The following is a 24,054-nucleotide window of genomic DNA, read 5'->3' as shown; positions in this document are numbered from 1 at the left end:
ACTGAAAGCTAAGAGCAAGCCTGCTGCACTTGTAGACATTCCCCCACCACTCTCCCCAGCTATTCTTTATCAGTGAGCCTTAATAGTCATTATCAGCTGACTATTCAACCATGGTGGGCTCACCCAATCTCTGTACACGTGGACTTTTTTCAGCAGGTCAGCAATCATTGGCTGATTTGTTTCCCCTCCCTAGTATAGTGATAGTAGGCCAATACCTTATCACATTGAAATGTTTCAGAAGTACTTTACACAATAAATTTACTATTAAAGTGTTGTGACTGCTATTATGTAACCGGCATTGAAAAGGAGCAGCTCAGGTCTTTATTTTTTGCTGATTTGTTGGGGGAGGAAGTTGACGAGGACATCAGAAGAAAGGCCTGCTCTTCTTTGAATAGTGCCATCGGATCGTTAATGTTCACTTCGAATCACAGAAATAAGCAGCCCAAGACAGAAATTTAACATCATCTGAAGGATGGAAACTCTGACAATGGAGCATTCCCTCGGTACTGCACTGGAGGGCCAACCCGGACATGAGTGGCAGCAACTGAACTAAGCTGGCAATAGATTAGCTAATGAAGCACAGATGAGCCTGCACTCTCAAATGGAGATGAAAAATCCCATGGCAATATTCGAAGAGGCGTGGCGTTCTCCCCGGTGTCCTGGCCAACATTTATCCCTCAACCAACATCACCAAAAACAGATTATCTGGTCATATATTTCATTGCGGTTTGTGGGACCTTGCTTTGCGCAAATTAACTGCTGCATTTGCCAACATTACAATAGTCACTATCAACATTCCCGCTAAGCTGCAGCAGTCTGGAGGTCCCACGCAGGCCGCTCACCAGTACTTCAATGGAAATAATCGCACATGTGCGAAAAATTGAATGGGCCGCGCAGCCAGTTAAAGGGCCTGCGCACCAAAAAAACAAACTACAGGGAACGTCAGTCACTATAGTTCAAAGGTCCTTCATTGGCTATGATAGGTTATGGGATTTCTTGAGAATGTGAAAGGTACTATATAAATGCAAATTCTTGCTTTTCTTTATCTGCCTGATCTGTGTAGCTCAGTACAAGACCATGTGGTGCACTTAGCCACTGAGGTTGGGTTTTACAGTGTTAAGAGTTTCTGCATTATAATTGGTTTTTTTGAATACATTCTTGGGATGTGGGCGTCGCTAACAAAGCTGGCATTTACTGCCCATCCCCAGTTGCTCTGAGAAGGTGGTGGCGCAGTCCGTGTGGTGATTCCTTTTTTTCTTTGTATCGGTTTGATGCAACGGAGTGGCTTGCTGGGCTACTTCAGAGGGCAGCTAACATGTTGGTGTGGGACTGGAGTCATAACAGGCCAAACCAGGTAAGGACGGCAGATTTCCTTCCCAAAAAGATAGCAGTGAACCAGTTGGGTTTTTGCAACAATCGGACAGCTTTCATGGTCACCTGAATTCCAATTTTTTTTTGCAAGTTCTTTTTAAACTGAATTCCAATTTTTAAACTGCCATTGTGGGATTTGAACTCACGATCTTTGGATAATTAGTGCAGACCTCTGGATAATTAGTCCAGGAACATAACCACTAAACTTCTGTACCCCAGATTACACTTCAATTTAAGTTACAACTGACTTGTGGATTCCATCACTTGGTGAAAGTGGACAAATCTTCCATTCCACAGCCGGGAATTTAATTATTTGCCCCAATAAACAATTAAATCAAAGAAAAAGATTGGACAGTACGGAAAATGATAAACTGCAGCATGGCCCGAGAGGGCCTGTATTCCAATTCCTATCAACTTTCACTTTTGGGCTTTCTCAGGATGCAGAGCTGCTTCAGGCTCGGGCACCAAGTGGAAGCGAAATGCTAAGCTAATAGACAAAGGGGTTGGGAGGCATGAACCAGCATCTGTCGCACTTCAAGACAGAGGCTGTGGAACTAGTGGTCAGCATTCACTTGACGACTAGGATGTGTCCTTCAAGGCTACATTGGGAAAAGTTAAGATACATTAAAAAGAGAGTACGGGAGCACTTCATATTTGAATCCAATAACAATATTCATCCATTTGAAAATTTATGACATTTACTTCAGAACAACAGGAACGAATGCATGGTACTGTATACACAAATGAAGTAAATGGTTTCTAACATCCAAACTCAGGGTTTCAGCTGTCAGTTTGCAGACAGGGTAAGCATTGAACAGCCCCCTAGAAAGTGGCAATTATTGCATGGACTTTAAACAGTCACCACATCCCTTTCAAGGAGTCAACTACTTCAAGTAAAGCCATTGGAATAAACATTGACAACACATTACAAAACAGCACAGAAGGATTTTACATTGGGTTTAAATTTGCTGATGAACTGTGTCAGTTTTTTTTTTTAAATTGTAGCTCTTATAAAAATATATAAATACACAAGCAAGATAAAAATAAGATTACAACAGTGTGGGTACAGTAGACTTGCAGTTATGATACTGGACTAGCAACCTAGAGCTCACGAGTTCAAATCCCATAATGGCAAGTTGTGAAGTTGAAAATAACCATGAAGCTGCTGAATAGTTGTAAAAACCCAAGTGGTTTTTACTACTGTCCTTCAGGGAAGGGAGACTGTCCTTCCTACCCATTCTGGTCTGCACATGACTCCAGTCCAACACTATGTGGTTGACTCTTGGTGGCCTCCGCACAAACAGGGATGGGCAATAAATACGGCCTTGCCAGAGTAACCACATCCTGAGAGCAAATTAAAGATATATTTGCACGGAGTAAATACCAGATTCACCAAACTTGGAGATCCTCAACCAGCTGTACACATGTGAAATGCAACATGCTTGGCAATATTCTTCAGATCTCAGCTCTTACACTTCAAACAGACACAGTAATCACAGGTTTAGTTTACTATCACACAAAAATGACGTGAAGGTGGTCACCGCAGTGGCCATTTCTGTACCTACCTTTGCTCGACCAGTGCTCTGCAGTATGTGAACGAGTGCACACGCCATTTCTTCCTTGTTCTTCACACTGATGACCGGCTCCAGCACAGAGCACAACATGGTGTAGTTGTTGGTGACGAACTCTGCAAACTCCTTGTACTGCTCCATAGGAAGGATGGCAATTGTCTGATAGCGGCACTTGATGCGGATGTAAGGGCCTCCACCTTTGCCCTTGTTGGGGTTAGGTGTGCTGACAGGGTACCATTTCTCTATAAACTGTCGTCCAGTGACGCTGGTGATCGGAATATTAACCAGTCCCACATAATTATTCTTATCTTTCTTTTTCTTCTTATCCATGTCCTTGTAAATATGCACTGTGATGTTCCTGACCATCGGCAGAGTGTAAAACTCAAAGTGCTCACCCCAGAACAGGTTATCTGCTTTCATTTTACTGGTAGTTCGTGCATATAGCGTGTCATCTAGACACAGTTCACAAAAGTACCTTTTTTTAGGGGCTAAGTCTTTTGCTTCAATAATCCAGAGACGGAGTACATTTTCTGCACGGCGACAATTGTCCTGTGAATGTAAAACAGTGCATGCATCACTATTTCTCAGTCAGTTCACTTTTTGACTTATTTTTCTTGTGTGCAAAAGACCCACCCAGATAACCTACTCCAAAGCCTCGCTGTTTTTTAAAAACTGATTATGGTAGTAATGATGGGAGGAATCGAGAAGCAGGGCATGTGGCACACCAGCCTGAGTTGCTTCGCCCTCCAACTTCTATTTTTTGATGAGTAACTGCCTGGTACTTGCTTGGTGGCTCTCCTCGACAATAGAGCTAGATTCAGACACTGACCCGTGAGGCATCACAGGAGCCAAATTCCGCCCACCACTCCACGACAATTCATCAGAAAAATGTTATGGTCAGGTTTATCAGTACATTACAGTGTTTTTCTTGAGTTAACAGATCATTCTAGTTTTGCATTAATACTGAATCGCGAGGAGTGGTTATTGAAGGCAGCAATCACACTCAAGAATTAAAGCATCCTCTCTTCGCAAGTGCTTACAACATTCAACATACGTTAAACAAGGATCTAACTGAAGAATTGGCCAGTTAATCATCAGCTCTCCCCGTGAAGGTTAAAATTCAAATCCAATCAAGGGCTTATGAACGAATGGTCACGCTCACTTTGCAAAGAAATGGAGTTCCAATAATTATGTGTTGCAGTTGCAAGAGGGCTGGGTGGTTGGTGGGGGGTTAAAAACACCTTTTGCTGATTTGCATGATTTCACAACTAATTTTTTTTCCCCACAAGGGTACAGATTGTTTTAAATAATTCAATCTTAGTGATGGGACATGATAATAGATTTCTCTATAAACCGTGGAGACAAAGGTGTTGTGTGGTTGAGCATTAAAGTAGCCTTCCACAGGATGGTGAGGTGAAATCCAATTCCCTGCACTGCTGCGGTGATACAATCCCAGAAGCAGTGCTCTGGCTAGCACCGAGCTAAAGCTGCACACTTTGCCTAAGGAGGGAGTGTCAACCCTGGGCCGTTTGCAGACATTTCCCAGCATCATCATCAGAGCAGGTTAACCACTTGGCCACTGTAGATGCATGGTCTGATAAGTAAGTAGAGGATTTTGCACTTAGAAAAGTACTTCAGTAGGACTTCACAGGATGCCTGACTGAGAATAAGGCAGCATAGAGGATGTATAACACAGACAGAGCCATGGCAGCCTGTTATCAGAACTACTTGGGTTGCTTTGGTTCCAAGTCAGATGGAGGTTTTCCTACCAATGTCAATAATATGTGGAACTGAATCCTTTTGAAAGGCTCAAGATTAAAACTATAATGAATTATCATTTTTTTGGATGGGGTGGAATGGCGATAGACGGAAAGGGAAAAGAACATTGATTAGTGTAAGAGTGTGCCATTAGAACAGGGGTCGGGGTGCTTAGCATGGCCTCCATGTGAAATCAATAATTTAGCCTGGCTTCAAACAATGAATAGATTCAAAGGGAGAACATCCTATTGAACATTCAGAAAACCGTAGAGCTGTGCAATGTAAGCAGCCCATGTATAAATTAACATAGACTTCAAGATAACAGATAAAGCTGCAGATGCGAGTCGAGAAAAATTAAAAACTACAGGTGTAAGACTGCAGTAATTAACCAACAATGATGGAAAACACAGAAATAACATGAGTGTAACAGTACTGTGTATATATACACACACAAGTAATACATTATCAATACCAGAAGGCAATTGGACCAGGCTGAGCAAGCCCCATTGATAGTACTGACACAAATTCTGATTTGGTGAAAGTTTACAGCAGGTGCACTCCCAAGCAGCTGGCTAATGCAGTGAAGAGCCGTTTATTCAAAGGGTAAATTGAATGAAAAAATAATTGCATTGGTGGGTAACTTGTACCTGTTGCCACATGAGTGACTTGTGGGCCCTGTAAGCCCTGAGGGAGCCAATTCAGTTTGCTCACGTGGTCATACAAGACTGACAGTATGAACGGGGTGGGGGACAGAGTGATGCCATGTACACACAGGCAGGCACACTGTAATATGCTGCAGTTTTGTAAAAGCCCCGCTGAAGTCAATGCAACGTTTGCCTCATGCAGTCCCACAACACCACACAAGCTGTACATCATATTGATATTTATTTGAAGAGCACACCAGCATGTTACTTGCTGGCAAGCAACAATGAAAAGACCTGGAAGAAGAACAGAATGTGACGGTGAACTGCGTACAAAAATGAAAGCAAGGAGTCAGCCACAGATACGAACACTGCCAAAATCAGAGTACACCCACCGTTTCCAGGTCCTACAGTCCTTGGAGACAGAAGACAGAGTCCTAACAGCACTATATAAGGCTGAGAGGTGAATAATAACATTACTGTTAGGAGCGGAAAGCTGCAGATTAGATCAGCAAGACTGAAGTGATTATTCAGACCTTTCGAGCATACACTTAATTACATTCTGCATCTTCCAACATCACGACAAATATACGCAGTACTTTATAACATGGTTAATTGAAGTTATGAAAATTGCAGTCCAGGAAGAGATTAATGAGTGCTCCCAACCTCTTGCTTCTGTTCAGAAAGGTCAGTGTGGCACCAGCATGTCCGTTATACAAGTGAATCTGCCACAGCCTGCAGACATAACAATATAAATATCAGTGCCCACAGCACTGGTCCCCCAACTCCACTAATACCCCAGGGGTAATCTTTGACTGTGCAGTCCCATCACAGTATTTTACCGGTTCATAATTATAATATGAAACCTAAGGTAAATCACCTATATCTGATCACCTGGCTGCAGGTGACAGGCTAAAACTGACCCAATGAATCAATGGTGTTTAGAGTAGATTTTGAGTGATAATTCACAGTGAATTACTGGAAAAGAGTCAGCGTTACCTCAGTACATTTCATGCACTGTATTGACACAACAGAAATATCCTTCCATTTTGTTCTTGGACACCAGTGTCATGAAACAGGGATTGCCGATATGTACGTATCTGGAATACATTTATTTGATGACTCTGCTTTGGATTAGCATTCAGGAATGGAACGGACACGGAGCTCTGCTGATTCAGTACAAGCACCAAACTTGTGGATGACATCAGCTGAGCACCACCAGGCCTCAGCCCAATCTGAAATCTCCCCTTGCTGTGGTGAGTTTCGTAGGATAGTGTACCATGGCGGGCCTAAAGGCTTAGGATAATCATAAAACATAATGGAATAGTTAGCATATAATGTGAAGAAACAACAGGTTTGCATATGGAGTTGTACAGAGAATTAGAATCAGGAAGGCGGAGATAAAACAAAACAAGAACAGTTAGTGTAAAGTGTAGTACAAATAATCGGTGTGGAATGACTCAGCAGGCTAGAGGGTGACGATAGATATGCAATGGAACCCCTTATCTCACTCAGTTTCATGCCGAAATCAGCCTGCTGAGTCAGGACGAGCGACAGTTGCAAACAAATAACAGGTGTGTTTCAAAAAAGGTATAAATATGTGATGAAACACTCAGGTGAACTCAGGAACAACCTCGACTGGTGAGCTGCTGACCCCCGATGAGTCTCCTACGGATGAGTGCATGGACGTGTAGCCTGCTTGGATTACTCGTGTGCTGGCCAACAAAATCTGTGTCATGTTGATCAGACTCCTGGGTTTCAAACTTTTATTCCTGGAGTGTGGATCACTCCAACAGCAGGTTCTTACTCACTGCTAAGAGATTCTCGATAAACTTTATGGGTGAGATATAAAAGGGAACCACTTCACCACAGGACATCCTACCCCTTGAATCAGTACCTCACTAAAACAGTATACAGGAAACTCTCGATTTACCGGCACCTAAATAACCGGAAATCTCTATTAACCGGCAAAATTCAGGAGTAGGTTCAAGTAAGTTTTACTTCATATTAGTGGCCGTTCCTGGATCTGTGGCCGTGTAACCAGGGTTCCTGCACCACAGGGACGCCTGGATCTGTGGCCGGGGTTCCTGCACCTGTTGCTATGCAACAGGGACGCCTGGATCTGTGGCCGTGTATGGGGCTCTCGTACCTTTTACTATACCTCTCTGTAATCCGGACATTTTGATAAACCAGCACCACGCTGGTCCCGGATAAAAAAAGAGTTCCCTGTACCTTGAAAAGTGTCAAAATCACTTACTGATACTAAAACCATGTAAATGCAAGACATCATGATGTTAACTTGCTCGTACTAGAAATAATCTTAACACTGCTTCCTACTGGCTTGGTTAAAATCCAAACTGTAATAAGCTAGATTTGATAACGCAGTTACCAAGTTCCTTTACTAATTAAAAGGACATAAAACTGCTTTAATGCAGCTGGTTAATATGTTTTTGCCTAAATGTAGTTTACCTTGTTTGGTTGCACTGTTCTCCGAAGGTTCTCCATCCACTTATCTCTCTCTGCCACAGATGAACAGCTGAAGCATTTACTTCCTCCTGTGTATGTAACCTGCAACACAAAATCAGCCAGGTTATGCCCGAGCATGCCAGAAGTGCAAGGAGAAAACCGAAACAAAGCTATTTCAACATGTTGTGTACGAGAATGAAGGAAGTTTAAAATAATACCAGTTCAGTGCGGACATGAAATCTTCCAGTGTATCATTGGATAGTGAATCCCAGAAAGCCAGGCTGAAGACATTCCATGCATATACAAGAATGCTGGAGAATCATGCGCTGTGTACTAAGGCAACGTTGTTCTATATAAATCAGGCAAGTAACCATAAGAGGATTAGGAGTTTGAGTTACATTTGCACTCTGCTGTAACCCAGAGCCAGAAGGAAAAGCATTAATCTGACTGACAAACCAGGGCACAGCAACTGAAGCCGAATCCAACTGAATAAAAATCAGATTGACCAGCTCTCGATGCGATCCAAGTCCTTACCAAGTGAAGTCGGCATTTGTTTGTCTCTGTTCAGAATGGTACAGCTATTATTTGCAAAAAGTCCTGTTTAAACCCAGACCTATTGTTTATATCATCAGTTGCTTACTGATCAGTCAACATCCCTGAATTCATTGAACAAAATGGCATCCAGCATTATGAAATATCTCATTCCTTGTGTAATTTTTAACCAAAACTCAGTGCAGATGTAACTGATTACAACAAACTTGGAAGATAGTTGAAATCAGTTTCGTACTTGAAGTTTTTAACTAAAGCATTATTCTTGGAGATAGAAATGTAAACCTCATTTGCAATGGAAATAAAAGCTGAATCCAAATCCTTGCTATATTTCAATCAGTTTCAGTGGGATGCACCTTGGGTTATTCCTTTTAGTAAAATTCAAAGGAAGACCATAAAGTCTGAGCAGGAGTAGGAAAATGCACACACAAGCCATTCACCCCACCCCTCTCCACCGCCCCCCCCTACCCCACCCCACACTTCAGTTCCTTTTCTGACATATGCCAAAATGAGCCTGCTCGAGCTGCAGCTGGGATAGATGTGGCAAGTTTGGAAACAATTTTTTTCCAGCCCTCTCCCACCTACACGTGTTTCCACTGCTTGTTGATTAACTCTCTCTGCAGTGTAGTCAAGGTAGTTTCACAAACAGGAGTTACTGCCTTTGAATCATCTGAGCCAGTTTCTGATTAAATTGACAGACTGTGGTTATGCATTGCACAAATGCGGAGGGCCGGAGTTAAAATCGGGAGGGAGTGTTGATTATTGTGGCTGCTGTGCATGAATCTAACAAATATGCATTGGAAAGGAGGCTGAATAACTGTACTGTGGCTTCAGGTCTGAGATGCAATGTGGGGAAGATGACAGAGCTGATTGGGGTTGTTGGTTGTCAGCTTGTGTGTAAATCAGCTCGCGTGCAGCAAGTTGCTAGTTAACATGCATGCTCATTCAAACTTTAAATAAGGGTCGTCACTGCTGGCCATTACCATTTAAAAAAAATGCTCTTAAAACACAAGCCAATAATTGAATTCTGTTATCTTTATATATTGCAAACCACTTCTACTGGAAACTGTTCCGAATGTGTCAAGGCAGCTGGTGCTCAAAATTTATCACGTTTACATTACAGTGTGAATTTCAGAGGAAGATTGCACGTGTGTAGTTCCTTAAAAGGTGAGATTGCAATAGAGTTCCTCACCGTGCACTTTCTCCAATGTCAGGTGAAAGTTCAAACAGCACAAAGATTACACGGCTCAGAGTTTGAACAGGCAGGAGAAAAGGACAGTATGCAGCAGCCAGCGGTACCCGTTTGATTACTGCAGGTAGCGTTACACCAGCAGCACAGGGGCAAACAATGTCGTTTGGTGTGTGCGTGTGTGGGGGTTGCACGTCTCCATGCAGCTAGAGCCACAAGCGCCGTCTCCATTAACAGCAGAGATGTAGTCATCCTCTGTGCGGGTGCCTAACTTAAATGGAGCATAATTGCCGGAGTCAGCAAAGTAGGTTTCCAATAAATAGCAATAAACTATTTAAATGAATGATCACATGCTATTATTAGATTAAAACTTTGAACTGTAGCCCTCCACTGCCATTGGTTTGGGTAAATCTGGTATTGTTGAAGACAGAAAATCCAATTAAAAAAAAGGACCAAATCCATAATTTGTTTCCCCCCCAAGAGACTACACTGAAGGAGCAAGTTATTGACCTAGGATATTAACATTGTATATGTAAAATAAGCATGTCCTCAATAACATGCTAAATACATTTATTTTTATTTTTAAAAGAGACATCTCAAAAATCAGTGCGCTCTTATGCTGTTCAACTTGCTGAAACTACCAAGTCACTGTCCAGGCCCTTTTTAAAGATTACCATTCTTTCACACTAGGACGAATGATGAGCATCTGCCTCCAGCTCGCTGGCTGTCCTCGTACTGAATCAGATGGTGACACAACCGTGGCACTCTGCTCAACCTTGAGCCAACTCATTGGCCCACATCCGGTCAGGTCACCTATATTGCAATTTTCCATTGTCTTCTTGTGCCCCTACCTCGCTCCCCAAGCTGCTTGATCTTCCCCAGGCATACATCCCAGTCTACATCCTCCACTCCTCCAACTCTGCATGACTGCTCATCCACCCCTCCGCCATCGCAGGTTATAGTTTCCGTCGTTACACACAGTGACTTTAAAACTCAGACCCAAACGAGACAGAACCACTGCGCCACTTCACTATCTAGTGAAATATCAGAACAATTTCCACTGTTCCTGTTCACTTTCCACATGTGGTAAAACATGGAATAGTATCAAGGAATCACAGGAAAAATTCCAGCAACAATTCAAGGAAAACTGCAACAACTTGCACTTATATAGTGCCTTCAGTATAGAAAATGCCCCAAAGTACTTTATTTGGGGGGGGGGGGGGGGGCAGAGACTAGAAGAAATAGGACTAGATAAGGGAATGGGCACAAAGCAATGGTGGAGAGATTAGAAGGGACAAATGAAAACTTGGTCGAAAAAATGGATTTTGAGGTTTTTAGAAAAGGAAAGATGAGGAAAGACAAGTGTTTAGCAAGGGAATTCCAGAGAGTAAGGCTATTGGAAGGCTCTGTCAAAATGATGGGCTGATAGAGGGAGTGGGGTGAGTGGGTGGAAAGTACAAAATGCCAGAGTCAGAGAACCAAAAGATGTGGGAGGGTGTAGAAGGCTGGAAGAGGTTGCAGAGATAAGGTGAGATGAGGCCATGGAGGGATTTGAAAATGTCGACGATAATTATAAATTTCATGTGCTGGGGCACTGGGAGCCAATTTAGGGCAGTGAGAAATGAGGTGAATGGCACACATGACATGGTGTGGAACAGGGTGTGGGCAGCTGCACTTTGGACTAGTTGAAGTTTATGAAGGGTGAAGAACGAGAGGTCCTTGAGGAGGAACATAGGAACAGGAGTAGGCCATTTAGCCACTCAAACATGCTCTGCCATTCAATGAGATTATGGCTGATCTGTATTCTAACTCCATCCAACCACCTTGGCTCCATATTCCTTAACACCTTCGGCTATCAAAAATCTATCGATCTCGGAATCATAATTATTAATTGAGCTAGCAGCTACTGCTTTTTGTGGGAGATAGTTCCACACTTCTACCACAGTTTGTATGAAGAAGTGTTTCCTAACTTTTCTCCTAAACAGCCGAGCTCTGATTTTGAGGTTATGCCCCCTTGTCCGACTCCACCACCAGCAGAAAAAGTTTCTCTCGACTTACCCGATCAATTCCCTTCAAAATCCGAGAAACCACAATCAAATCACCCCTTAACCTTCTATATTCCAGGGAGTACAATCTCTCCTCATAATCTAATCCTTGAAGCCCTGGCAACATTCTGGTGAATCTGTGCTGCATTCCTTCCAAGGCCATATATCCTTTCTAAGGTGCAGTGCCCAGGCTGTACACACGACTCTAGATGTGGTCTCACCAGGGCTTTGTATAGCTGTACCAAAACTTCCTCCCCTTTATATTCTAGCCCTCTAGTTATAAAGGCTAACATTCCATTAGCCATTTTGATTATTTTTTGTACCTGACTACTACATTTCAGCGACGTGTACATGGACCCCTAAATGACTTTGGACCTCCACTGTTCCTAGCTATTTACCATTCTCTCATCTTGCTTAAATAAAGGAGTTAAATTTGCAATTTTCCAATCTAAAAAGGGACAATTCCTGAATCGAGAGCTTTAGAAGATTATGGCTAAAGCATCTGCAATTTCCTCACTTACTTCTTTTAAAACCCTGGGTTGGAAAACATCAGTGGATTTGTCAGTCTTTAGTGCCATTATTTTTTCTAATATTGTTTTCTTGCTTACATTCACTTCAGTGAATTCCAGTTCTTGGTTCATTATTAGTTTCCCTGGAATGTCAAGTATGTTATCCTCTTCCTCTATTGTGAAGACTGATGCAAAGTAATTATTCAACAAGTCTGTCATTTCCTTATTTTCAAAGAAATCGAGGCTAGAGGAGACTAGAAGATAAAAGTTTCAGCAGTGGAGGGTCTGAGGTGGGGCGAAGGTGGGCAATGCAGCGGCGAAGGTTATAATAATTTTTTTAATGATAGTACTGCTCAAACACCACTTTGGCATTTAAAAACTGCAATCACCATCAGCTGTAATTAGCCATATCCATGTGTCAATTTATTTCCGGCCGCTAAGAAACCAGTTTCTTCCATGGATCTTTCGGAGCTGCTGCTATATTTGTCAGAATAATGGGGCTGTTGGGAAGTGCAAATGAGTGGTTACTCAAGTGTGGTTCTAGTGAAATCTGGTCTGAAATATAAACACTTAAGAATTTTTGAAGGCTTTAGAAATCAGAGCACTGCAACAGAATCTTAATCTTCTGGAAGTTCATTATGCTAATCTAACAACCTTGCCTGATTTGACTTTAGGCCCAGTCAGAGTGCACCACAGATGTACTGACTGAATATGGTAATGTGGCTCGATCTCCAGTGGTTTCATGTCACTTACTGTCACTCATGGCATTCCCTACAGACTGTCTATTAACGAGGGCATGAAAGTTCATTCAAGGAAGGTACTGCGCAAGTGCAATCGTTTCTGGGCTGAGGAGAATAATTAATCACTTATTTGTTCAAGGTCAAACGAGGGGACTCTGTGCAGTGCTGTGTGGATCTTGCGTATATTGCAGCACCTTTCCCACATGGTTCAGAAACAGTCTTTGCTCCGGAATTCATAACACAACAGCACTAGACTGGTGGCTCAGTTGGTGAAGACAGCCTCAATGAGTATTTCAGCTCACATTCGACTACGTGGGCTCACTATGTGGTTTGCACATCACAAATGACCAAGTGAATGAGAGACTGAAAAGCAGCCAGCACTTGTGAAACCACAGCACAGCAGGAGTCAACAACTTCAGGAGAGATGAGGAGAAACTTGGCCAAAAAATCTCCTGAAATGACAAAGACTTCCTGATATTAATACAAATCTTCTGTTATCGGAGAGCACAAAAATAAGTCACTCATTTAAAAAAAACTGCATTTATACAGCGCCTTTCACGTCCACAGGGTATCCCAAAGCACCTTACAGCCAGTTAACTACCGTGGTTATGTAGACAAACCTGGCAGCCAATTTGCTGACTGCAAGATCCCACAAACAGACAACTCCCATTGATATTTATTTTGTGGTGTTGGTTGATGGGTAAATGTTGGCCTGAATAACTCCCTTGCTCTTTGAACAGTACCATGGGACCTTTTTACCTGGAGCCTCAGTTTAATGCTTCATCCAACACATGGCACATACAATAATGCAGGGGCCCTTCAGTACTACACTGAAATGCTGATCAGGATAAAGGTGCTCAAGTCATACAGTGGGACTTGAACCCAGGAACTTCGGACTTAGACGCAAGAGTTCTACTACTAAGCCAAGCTCACAAGGTGTAAAAGTCAAAAAAAAAATTCTCTCTCAAATAAGAAAGGCCCACATTAAAATATGCTCCGTAAAAATGAATAAAATGCATGCTCATTCGTTGTCCCTGTGTAAATGCATTATCTGCTTTGGTACAGTCATTGTACAGATGTGGAAGACACCAGGCTTAATCCCCAGTCAGTATGAGTTTGTTGATTTCACCCAGGGTACTGTAGTTAGTGGAGGTACCAAAGCCGGCCCGAGAGTCCTGTGATCAGGGATATGTGGAAAATCATTCTCTACTTTCCAGTGACACCTTGCTGGAAAGTGAGCACATGTACATTAGGTGGAAGTCGGATTCGATTCAACTGCAATGCTCTCTGCATTTAAATAGCCTCGACTCATTGTTTAGGGTCACATGTAAAGTGCAGAAATTTCAGTGAAGGGTAGTACCCATGGAACTGTACCCCAATAGGAGTCAATGTCTTGAAGTAAGACCGGAGAAAATGGGGGGAGAAAAAACAAAGATGTAGAGTTTCAGTGATGCTGCTGTGTGTAAATTGGTTAAGAGTTTGAGTGCAGTTTGTCGTTCAGTTGATGCACTGACATGCTCGGTCATGGTCTCAAAAAATTGATTATTTGCGCGCCCAATTTTCTATGTGGCAAACTCCTAACTTCTGTCCAGCCATAAGGGAGGGGGTTACAACCCAGTGAAGGGAATCAGGTTTTCTGTTTACAAAACATCCAAGGGAAATCCCACCAGAGGTTGAAAATGCACCCACACAGGGTCATCTAACGTTATGTGCCTGAGGATTGTACAACACTACAATGGCACCTCCTACTGGTCGGTTAGAGTGATGACACAGCTCTTGGAGCAGGTCACCTGCTGCTGCACTCTATGGTAGCCAACTGTGACTGTGCATAATTGCAGTGACATATTGGGAGGGAGGACACAAATGGGGAAGGAAAAAATGGTTTGAGGTAAAACTGCTTCAGAATTTGCAAACTAATTAAATTATCTGCTGCAAAAACACAATGCATATGAATTTTGTATGCATCTCCTCATTCGCTCAATATATTTAATGGCTTGAAATGGATGATCTATAGTCTGGCAGATTGCAAATCCAGTCACCCTCGAGGCAGATATTACAATTAGCCTGTTAGCGAATTTGTGAGATTACTTAGGTCTTAAAATTACAGTCACAGCAGTTTTCAAATAAAATCTCAGGAGTCACTCAGCTGGCCCAAATTCCCTTTTCTAAAGAGCAAATAAGAAAGGCCCAAGAGGAACTCTCTCATGTTGTCTTAAAGCAATGTACCCAATATTCAGCCTTTTGAAACTTTAACACTTTCAGAACATTCATATTAAATTTTAGGATTGAACACATTTATGGACAGTTTGGTGAAACGATAGCTGTATGTTCACTGCCAGCTCCTAAAAGATTTAATGTCTGCCTCTGAATATCCTGCAGCTGTTAGATCGGCTGAGATACCTCTGCCACTTTCCTTTTTACTTCCCTCTGCTTCAATGCTTTATTACTTTCTGTATCTCGTAGTCATTTGGCCTTTTGTTCGCTATTTCTCCATTTTCTTTCTTCTGTCTGTCTGCATTTGTTTGTATTCTTCTTTGTACTGTCCTGTCTGTGTAACTCTCTCATCCTCCCTCCCCCAAGGACAGTCTGCTTTCAGCTCCTCGATTGGTCAGGAGCACACCTTCTGTTCTCACACCAATCTTTTGAGTACTGTGAATCCAAGGAGTGAGACAGGAAAGGTCAAAGCTTTAATCAGACCCTCTGGGGAAAAAAAGGCAATGCAACCCAGCTTGCCAAGGATCTTTATGCCTGCTCAGTTAACCAATACTGTACACAGTGCATTAAAAACCTACCATGCTATCTTTAAAAAGACACAAACAATTATCATAACAACTTTCCATTATAAGTGTGTATGGAAATGTATGACAGCAGTCTAAGGATAAGGGGGGAGCCATTTAGGACCGAGATGAGGAGGAATTTCTTCACCCAGAGAGTGGTAAACCTGTGGAATTCTCTGCCACACAGGGCAGTTGAGGCCAATTCATTAAATATATTCATGAAGGAGTTGGATATATTTCTTGAGGCTAAAGGGATCAAGGGATATGGGGAGAAAGCAGGGACAGGGTACTGAATTTGGGTGATCAGCCATGATCTCATTAAATGGCGGAGCGGGCTCGAGGGGCCGAATGGCCTACTCCTGCTCCTATCTTCTATGTTTCTATAGGCTCCTGGCTGAAGATCTGTTGAACATTACGTGTTCAACCCTCAGTTCTTATGAAGAACTTCCTTCTGGGTTTAATGAGGTTGCACAATATAGACTGCACAAACAGCTTGCATTTTTCAGTCCACATGGAATATTTAAACTGGTTTCAAGCAGTAACCAAATCCGGTTTCCCAGCAAATCTAGTCTTTTCTTCCTTATGTTGTACTTCTAGCGAATTTCATCCAAATAAAGGAAATATTACAGCTGTGTTAACAACATTTCATCCATGCAGTGGGGTACTGTATCAGGACTGTTCTCAGTCTCAGTTACAGACGCAGATTGAGAAACTGGAGGAGTCAGCCCCTACCCACCTATAGCAAAGACATTTCTCTCATGATTTTCCCATGACTGTTTTCTGATCCCATTCTTTTCAGGTGCGCTTGGTTAACCATGTTTGATTAGATGAGTCTTTTAGCAATCAATTCCAAATGTTTTTAAAAAAAAACATTTCACGCTGTACATTTTCCAAACTGAAAGAAATAGCAGGGATTTGTTCTATTTGAAATAGCTTTGTGAAGAATTTGTAATTGAACACCTCAGATGGAGATTAACCACAAAAATGGAGAAGACCCAAATCTTTCCCATCAGGTTTAATTTGTTCCAAAGGAACCCTTATTTCCTGCTTAAGGTCGGGTAATTTTGTCTTTCAGTTGCCCTAGACAATCTATAAAGAAGGGGAAGTCATACTGCAAGTTAGAATAAAATAAAATCTTCTATATATAGAGCGACTGGGGGGGAGAGAGAGAGAGAGAGACTGGGGGGGGAGAGAGAGACTGGGGAGAGAGAGAGAGAGAGAGAGAGACTGGGGGGGGAGAGAGAGAGACTGGGGGGGGAGAGAGAGAGAGACTGGGGGGGAGAGAGAGAGACTGGGGGTAAAGAGAGAGAGACTGGGGAGTAAAGAGAGAGAGAGACTGGGGGGAGAGAGGGAGACACACACTGGGGGGGGGGGGGGGAGAGAGAGAGAGAGAGAGACTGGGGGGGAGAAAGAGAGAGAGACGACCGCGTCCACATCCACAGGAAACGAACATCGATCCTTGCTAAAGCCCTGAAGGACGTCGCTTTTAACCGGGTCCACACCCAGACTCCAAGAGGACCCCCCCCCGACCACCAGAGATCAGCGGGGTACATACCAGGACTACTACAGAGACCACCACCACCACACCAACCGGGACCAGAGAGGATCCCCATGCACAACGTCATCAGACCTGCACCACGCCTGTCCCACAGGGGAACAGGACCGCTCCCAGCCAGACAGAGGGAGAGATGCACAGGGCGTACGCAATACCTCAGACAGAGACAATCCATTAAGAGACAATAAGCAGACGTGCAGTAGCATCTACTTCCGCCTTATGGATCAGAAAATGAAAAAAATCAAGGACTAATTAATAGAAAGAATTGTAACCAAGTAGTATTAGCATTTATAGACAACTGAGATGATCTTTTTTTCCCCACATTTAGACACGACAAACATATCATTCTTTAACATATCATAGTAAAAGATCAAACTTAACATGAAATCCTTATATATTTCGACCTGGAATATCCAAGGTCTACGCTCTTCGGTGCTCGACGTGAAGAGTAGGACCCCAGAGTTCATAGATGAAACTAAAGATCTAGATATTATCATTTTACAGGAAACTTGGTATAAAGGAAAAGGACACACTGGCCGTCCCCAAGGGTACACAGAGCTGGTGGTCCCCTCCAATAAATTACCAGGAGTAACCCAAGGCAGAGACTCCGGAGGCATACTGATTTGGTTTAAAACAGAGCTTAAGAATTGCATCAAATTTATAAAAAAGGGCGAAAACCACATGTGGCTCAAAATTGAGAGGGGGATTATCTCTAACACCCAAGATGTTTTCATTTGCGCACTCTATATCCCCCCCAATGGAATCCCCGTACTTTAAAGAGGACACCTTCTCCAACATCGAGGGGGAAATTATCCAATTCCAGGCCCAGGGGAACGTGTTGATCTGTGGTGACCTCAATTCGAGAACTGGCGAAGAACCAGACTTCACCAATAATCAGGGAAACAATTACATATTCGGGAATAACCACTTCGATATCCCTTCCCTTCCATACAGGCATAACTGCGACAAGCAGACAAATACCAATGGAAAACAGCTCCTGCAGCTCTGTCGAAGCCTGGGTCTGTACATTGTCAATGGTAGGTTCATAGGAGACCTCCTAGGAAGATCGACCTATTGCTCACCTCTTGGCTGCAGCACCGTAGACTATATGATTACGGATTTGGACCCATCCTCTTTCAGAGCATTCACAGTCAAACCACAAACAACACTGTCAGATCACAGTCAAATTACTATGTATCTTAAAAAGACAGAAACACAACCCAGTAAACTGTACAACACCAAAAAATCGTACAGATGGGCCAAAAACGACACGGAAAAATACCAGAAAGCAATTAGCAATGAATCAACTCAAGCTCTCTTGGACACCTTTCTGGATAACATATACACTCACAATAAAGAAGGCGTAAACCGGGCAGTGAATAACCTAAACAATATTTTTGATAATTTGGCACAAGGTCAAACTTGAAAGCTCGCAAGAACAAACCCAAAACAAAAAAGTATGAAAAATGGTTTGACCCAGATTGCCATAACATGAGGAAAAAACGTAGAAAAATATCAAACCAAAAACACAGACATCCAGAAAACGAGGAATTACGCCTTACTTATTGTCAGACACTAACACAATACAGAAACACACTCAGAACCAAAAAAGAGCAATATATTAAGAATACACTCAGCTCCATTGAGGAATCCATTGATTCCAATTGTTTCTGGGACAACTGGAATACATTACACAAAAAACAACACGACGAATTGGCCATTCATAGTTACATAGTTACATAGAGATAGGAACAGGAGTAGGCCATTCGGCCCTTCGAGCCTGCTCCGCCATTCAATGAGATCATGGCTGATCTTCATCTGAGATCATAGCTGATCTTACCAGTTCAGTACCCCGTCCCCGCCTTTTCTCCGTAACCCTTAATCCCCTTAGCCTTCAGAAATATATCCAATTCTCTCTTGAAAATATTTATTGAATTAGCCTTCACAGCCCTCTGTGGCAGGGAATTCCACAGGCTCACCACTCTTTGAGTGAAGAAATTCTTCCTCATCTCTGTTTTAAATGATTTGCCCGCTATTTTTAGACTGTGGCCCCTGGTTCTGTGCTCCCCTGCCATTGGAAACATTCTCTCTGAATTCAGCCTGTCCAGGCCTGCCATAATTTTATATGTTTCGATGAGATCCCCTCTCAATCTTCTAAACTCCAGTGAGTACAAGCCCAAACTATTCAATCTCTCCTCGTAGGTCATTCCCGCCATTCCAGGTATCAGCCTGGTGAATCGCCGCTGCACTCTTTCCATGGCAAGAACATCCTTCCGCAGATGGGGCGACCAAAACTGTACACAATACTCCAGATGCGGTCTCACCAGCACCTTGTACAGCTGTAGTAAGGTATCCCTATTCCTATACTCGAACCCCCTTGATATGAAGGCCAACATACCATTTGCCTTCTTAATCGCCTGTTGCACCTGCATGCTCTCCTTCAGTGACTGGTGCACAAGAACACCCAGGTCCCTCTGCACTTCCCCATCTCCCAATCTATTGCCATTTAGATAATAATCTACCCTCCTGTTTTTACCCCCAAAGTGGATAACCTCGCATTTATCCACATTATAGTGCATCTGCCACGTATCCGCCCATTCCCCCAACCTGTCCAAATCGCACTGTAGCCTCCTGACATCCTCATCAGAGCCCACCCCTCCTCCTAGTTTAGTGTCGTCAGCGAATTTGGAAATATTGCATCCAATTCCCTGATCCAGATCATTTATATATATTGTGAACAGCTGGGGTCCCAGGACAGATCCTTGCGGCACCCCGCTGGTCACTGCCTGCCACTCCGAAAACGAGCCGTTTATTCCAACTCTCTGTTTTCTATCCGCCAGCCAGTTCTCTATCCACGTTAATACTTTCACATTCAAAATGGAGACACATGGGAAAACCACTTTGAAAAATTATACCAGAAAAACACACTAAGGCCAGAGCAACAGCAAATATGCAAAAAACTGGAAAAGCTCGAAATGGCCATAAAAGATAACCAAAACCCGCTAGACTCCATAATAACAGAAAAAGAACTTTTTGAAAACTCAAGGACCTGCGACCAGGAAAAGCTTGCGGGGCAGACGGCATACGAAGCGAGATGATTAAACACACAGACGATAAAATGAAACTGGCTATCCTAAAACTCTTCAACTTGGTTCTGAGTGTCGGTTACTTCCCTGATATCTGGAACAAAGGACTCATAACGCCCATATACAAAAGTGGGGACAAAGTCGACCCAAATAACTATCGAGGCATCTGTGTAAACAGTAACCTGGGGAAGGTATTCTGTAGTATCATAAACAAAAGACTTATAAACTTCCTTGAGGAGCACAATGTCTTGAGTAAAAGCCAAATTGGATTCCTGCCAAACTATAGAACATCAGATCATATCTTCACCCTACAGACCCTAATTGACAAACACGTTCATCAAAACAGAAGCAAAATCTACGCATGCTTTATAGGTTTCCAGAAGGCTTTCGATTCCATCTGGCACGACGGCTTATTCCTGAAACTTATCGAAAGCGGGGTAGGGGGAAAAACATATGATGTAATTAAATCAATGTATACAAACAACAAATGTGCAGTTAAAATTGGAGACAAACAAACAAAATACTTCCCACAGGGGCGGGGGGTGACACAGGGCTTGCCAATCTCACCGACACTCTTTAATATTTACATAAATGAATTGGCAAAACTACTTGAACAATCTACAGCACCCGGCCTCACCCTATATGAATCCAAGGTTAAATTCCTCCTCTATGCAGACGACCTGGTTCTGCTGTCACCAACTAAGGAGGGTCTACAGCAGAACCTGGATCTGCTGGAGTTGTACTGCCAGACTTGGGCCCTGACAATAAATCCCCAAAAAACCGAAGTCCTTGTGTTCCAGCAAAGATCCAGACATCAGGGACCCAAAATAACTTTCACACTAGGAACAACCAAAATTGAACAAACCACTAACTACACATACTTGGGCTTAAAAATCAGTTCTACGGGAAATTTCAAACTGGCTGTGAATGAACTGAAAGAGAAAGCAAGAAGGGCTTTCTATGCCATTAAAAAATCAATCCAAATAGAAATCCCAATTAGCATTTGGCTCAAAATTTTCAAATCAGTAATTGAACCAATTGCACTCTATGGCAGTGAGGTGTGGGGACCGCTAACACAACAAGAATTTGCAAAATGGGACAAACACCCAATTGAGATCCTACATGCAGAATTCTGTAAAAGTATCCTCCGGACTCAAAGCAAAACCGTAAACAATGCATGCAGGGCAGAACTAGGCCAATGTCCATTAATAATCACTATCCAAAAAAGAGCCACCAAATTTTGGAAACACCTAGAAATGAGCAACCCCCAATGCTATCATTACGAAGCCCTGAAATGCCAAGAGAGGACCATAAAGAAGAATACCCTCAGTCAACTAGTCCTGGGACTCAGTGAAGTAACTACTAACACTACTAACAATAACCAGCCCCAGGACAGTGACAGCGTAACACAAAGAATTCGACCCAACACAATCGTCGCTAAGCAAAAGGAAAAATATCTGTCATATTGGGCAGAAACAACAAAAACCCAAAGCAAACTCAATTGCTACTTGGCCCTAAACAGACAATACAACATGGCTGATTACCTGACCATGGTAAAGGATAGCAAACTGAGAAAAACCTTGACAATGTACAGACTTAGTGAACATAGCCTGGCGATCGAAAAAGGTAGACACAGGCAGACCCGGCTACCAAGAGAGGACAGGATATGCTCTCACTGCAGTCAGGGAGTGGTGGAGACAGAGATGCACTTCCTCACAGCTTGTAGAAAATATCAGGGCATAAGGGAGAATTTCTACCCAAAATTCACAAAAATATGCCTGGAATTCAGAAATTTGAATGACGACCAAAAACTCCCATACCTACTAGGGGAAGAGAGAAATTGTGTAACACTAGCGGCACACTATGTTACAGCTTGCCATAAACAGAGGGACAACCACTAAATATAAGAAAAGAGTATATATAAATTATATGAATGTATATTTATACACTCAGGGATATATCTGTTTATACACTGTATGGATAGATCTGTATTTTTGTGCACAAACATGAATGTTTTTCGATGCTTTGGCAACATAAGATGTAACTTGTCATGCCAATAAAGAGATTTGAATTGAATTGAATTGAATTGAGAGAGGCTGGGGGGGAGAGCGAGAGAGAGACTGGGGGGAAGAGAGAGAGAGAGAGAGACGGGGGAGTGAGAGAGAGAGAGAGACTGGGGGAGAAGAGAGAGATGGGGGAAGAGAGAGAGAGAGACTGGGGGGAGAAGAGAGAGACGGGGGGGGGTAGGGGGAAGAGAGAGAGAGAGAGACTCTGCTGGATTTAGTTCGGGATTAGCCTGGAGAGAGAGGGGGGGAAGGAGCGTCTCAGGCCTGGCCTGATGGAGCCCTGCGAAGGAAGGAAGAAGGTGAGCGCTCCCTCCCTCTCCCACCCCCCTCACTCTTTCCCTCCCTCACTCTCTCTCTCCCTGCCCGTCTCTCCCCACTCTCTCTCTCCCTCCCTCTCCTCTCCCTCCCTCCCCTCTCCCTCCCTCCCCCTCCCCCTGTCTCTCCCTGCTTTCCTCTCTGTCCCTCCCTCCCCTCTCCCTCCTTCCCCTCTCCCTCCCTAGCGCCTCAGGCCTGGACACTGAGCCGAGCCCCGGGACCAGGCTGAGGGGGGGGGAAAGGCCGAGTTCCCGGCCCGCGGCCACAAACTGAGCCGAGCCCCGGGACCGGGCCAAGGGGGGGAAAGGCCGAGTCCCCGGCCCGCGGCCGCAAACGGAGCCGAACCCCGGGACCGGGCCGAGGGGGGGAAAGGCAGAGTCCCCGGCCCGCGGGCGCAAACGGAGCCGAGCCCCGGGGACCGGGCCGAGGAGGGGAAAGGCCGATTCCCCGGCCCGCGGGCGCAAACGGAGCTGAGCCCCGGGACCGGGCTGAGGGGGGGAAAGCCCGAGTCCCCGGCCGCAAACGGAGCCGAGGACCGGGCCGAGGGAGGAAAAGCCCGAGTCCCCGGCAGGGGCCTCCAGCTCCACAAGGTGGGGAGACCTTCCCTGGAAGACAACTGAGTTCCTTCATACGTGAAATGGATCACTTCATTTCTAACTGTTCCTAAATACTACTTAAAACTGAATTAATTTGTTCTTTTCCTTAGTTCCCTGTATTAAAGTTCAGGTTTTTAAGCACCTCATAGCTAAGAAGACAACTGCACTACATGATCTGGCATTAAGCCATATAGAACAGGAAGGTGGCAGCTGTTAAAATGTGAATAAAAGTAAAAGCTGAGGTAAAGATGGCCGAATTAACGGCAGTTTGAAAGATTAGGCCCCGCCCCCACACGCCATGAAACGCCCCCCCGTGACGCAGCGCGCTCCCCCCGTAGGGTTGGTCAACCTTCACGTCACTCAATGCTAATGAGCAGATTTCCCCCGTATGATTGGCCAACCGCTAATGAGCGGAATTTTGAACGTTTTTTGTCTACTGTCTGAACAATTTTTTGTCTGACCAAAAAGTAAATATGCCTAATCATAACCTTTCTTTTGATATAACATATGTGTAGGTACGCTCTATAACTTTTGAGTGATGCCCGGACAGACAGACAGACAGACACCACTATCCTTTTATATATATATATATACTAGCTTGAGTGCCCGGCGGTGCCGAGGCTTTTTCGAGGGCATGTTGTTATTGGAAGAGAGAGAGCGACTGGAGGGGGAAGAGAGAGAGCGACTGGGGGGGGGGGGGAAAGAGAGAGAGCGACTGGGGGGGGGGGAAAGAGAGAGAGCGACTGGGGGGGGAAGAGAGAGAGCGACTGGGGGGGGAAGAGAGGAGAGCGACTGGGGGGGGAAGAGAGAGAGCGACTGG

The 24,054-nt window shown here is 43.8% G+C and overlaps 1 protein-coding gene across 12 annotated transcripts in view; it reads right to left on the bottom strand.

The window, feature by feature from the left end:
- Window positions 1-24,054, bottom strand: part of rasal2 (RAS protein activator like 2) — a 496,897-nt gene that overhangs the window by 48,913 nt on the left and 423,930 nt on the right. For all 12 annotated transcript variants that reach the window (XM_085982240.1, XM_085982244.1, XM_085982242.1 and 9 more), the window contains 2 exons: window positions 7,811-7,909; window positions 2,937-3,491 (listed from right to left, as the gene is read on the bottom strand). In XM_085982240.1, coding sequence (XP_085838366.1) covers window positions 2,937-3,491; window positions 7,811-7,909 — 654 coding nt within the window. The remainder of the gene's footprint in view (window positions 1-2,936; window positions 3,492-7,810; window positions 7,910-24,054) is intronic.

This window comes from Somniosus microcephalus, chromosome 3, assembly GCF_052327205.1.
Source record: "Somniosus microcephalus isolate GS21.2 chromosome 3, FLI_Smic_1.0, whole genome shotgun sequence".
Lineage (NCBI taxonomy): Eukaryota > Metazoa > Chordata > Chondrichthyes > Squaliformes > Somniosidae > Somniosus > Somniosus microcephalus.
The sequence above is the reverse complement of the archived record's forward strand: the minus strand, read 5'-3'. Positions and strand labels throughout refer to the sequence as shown.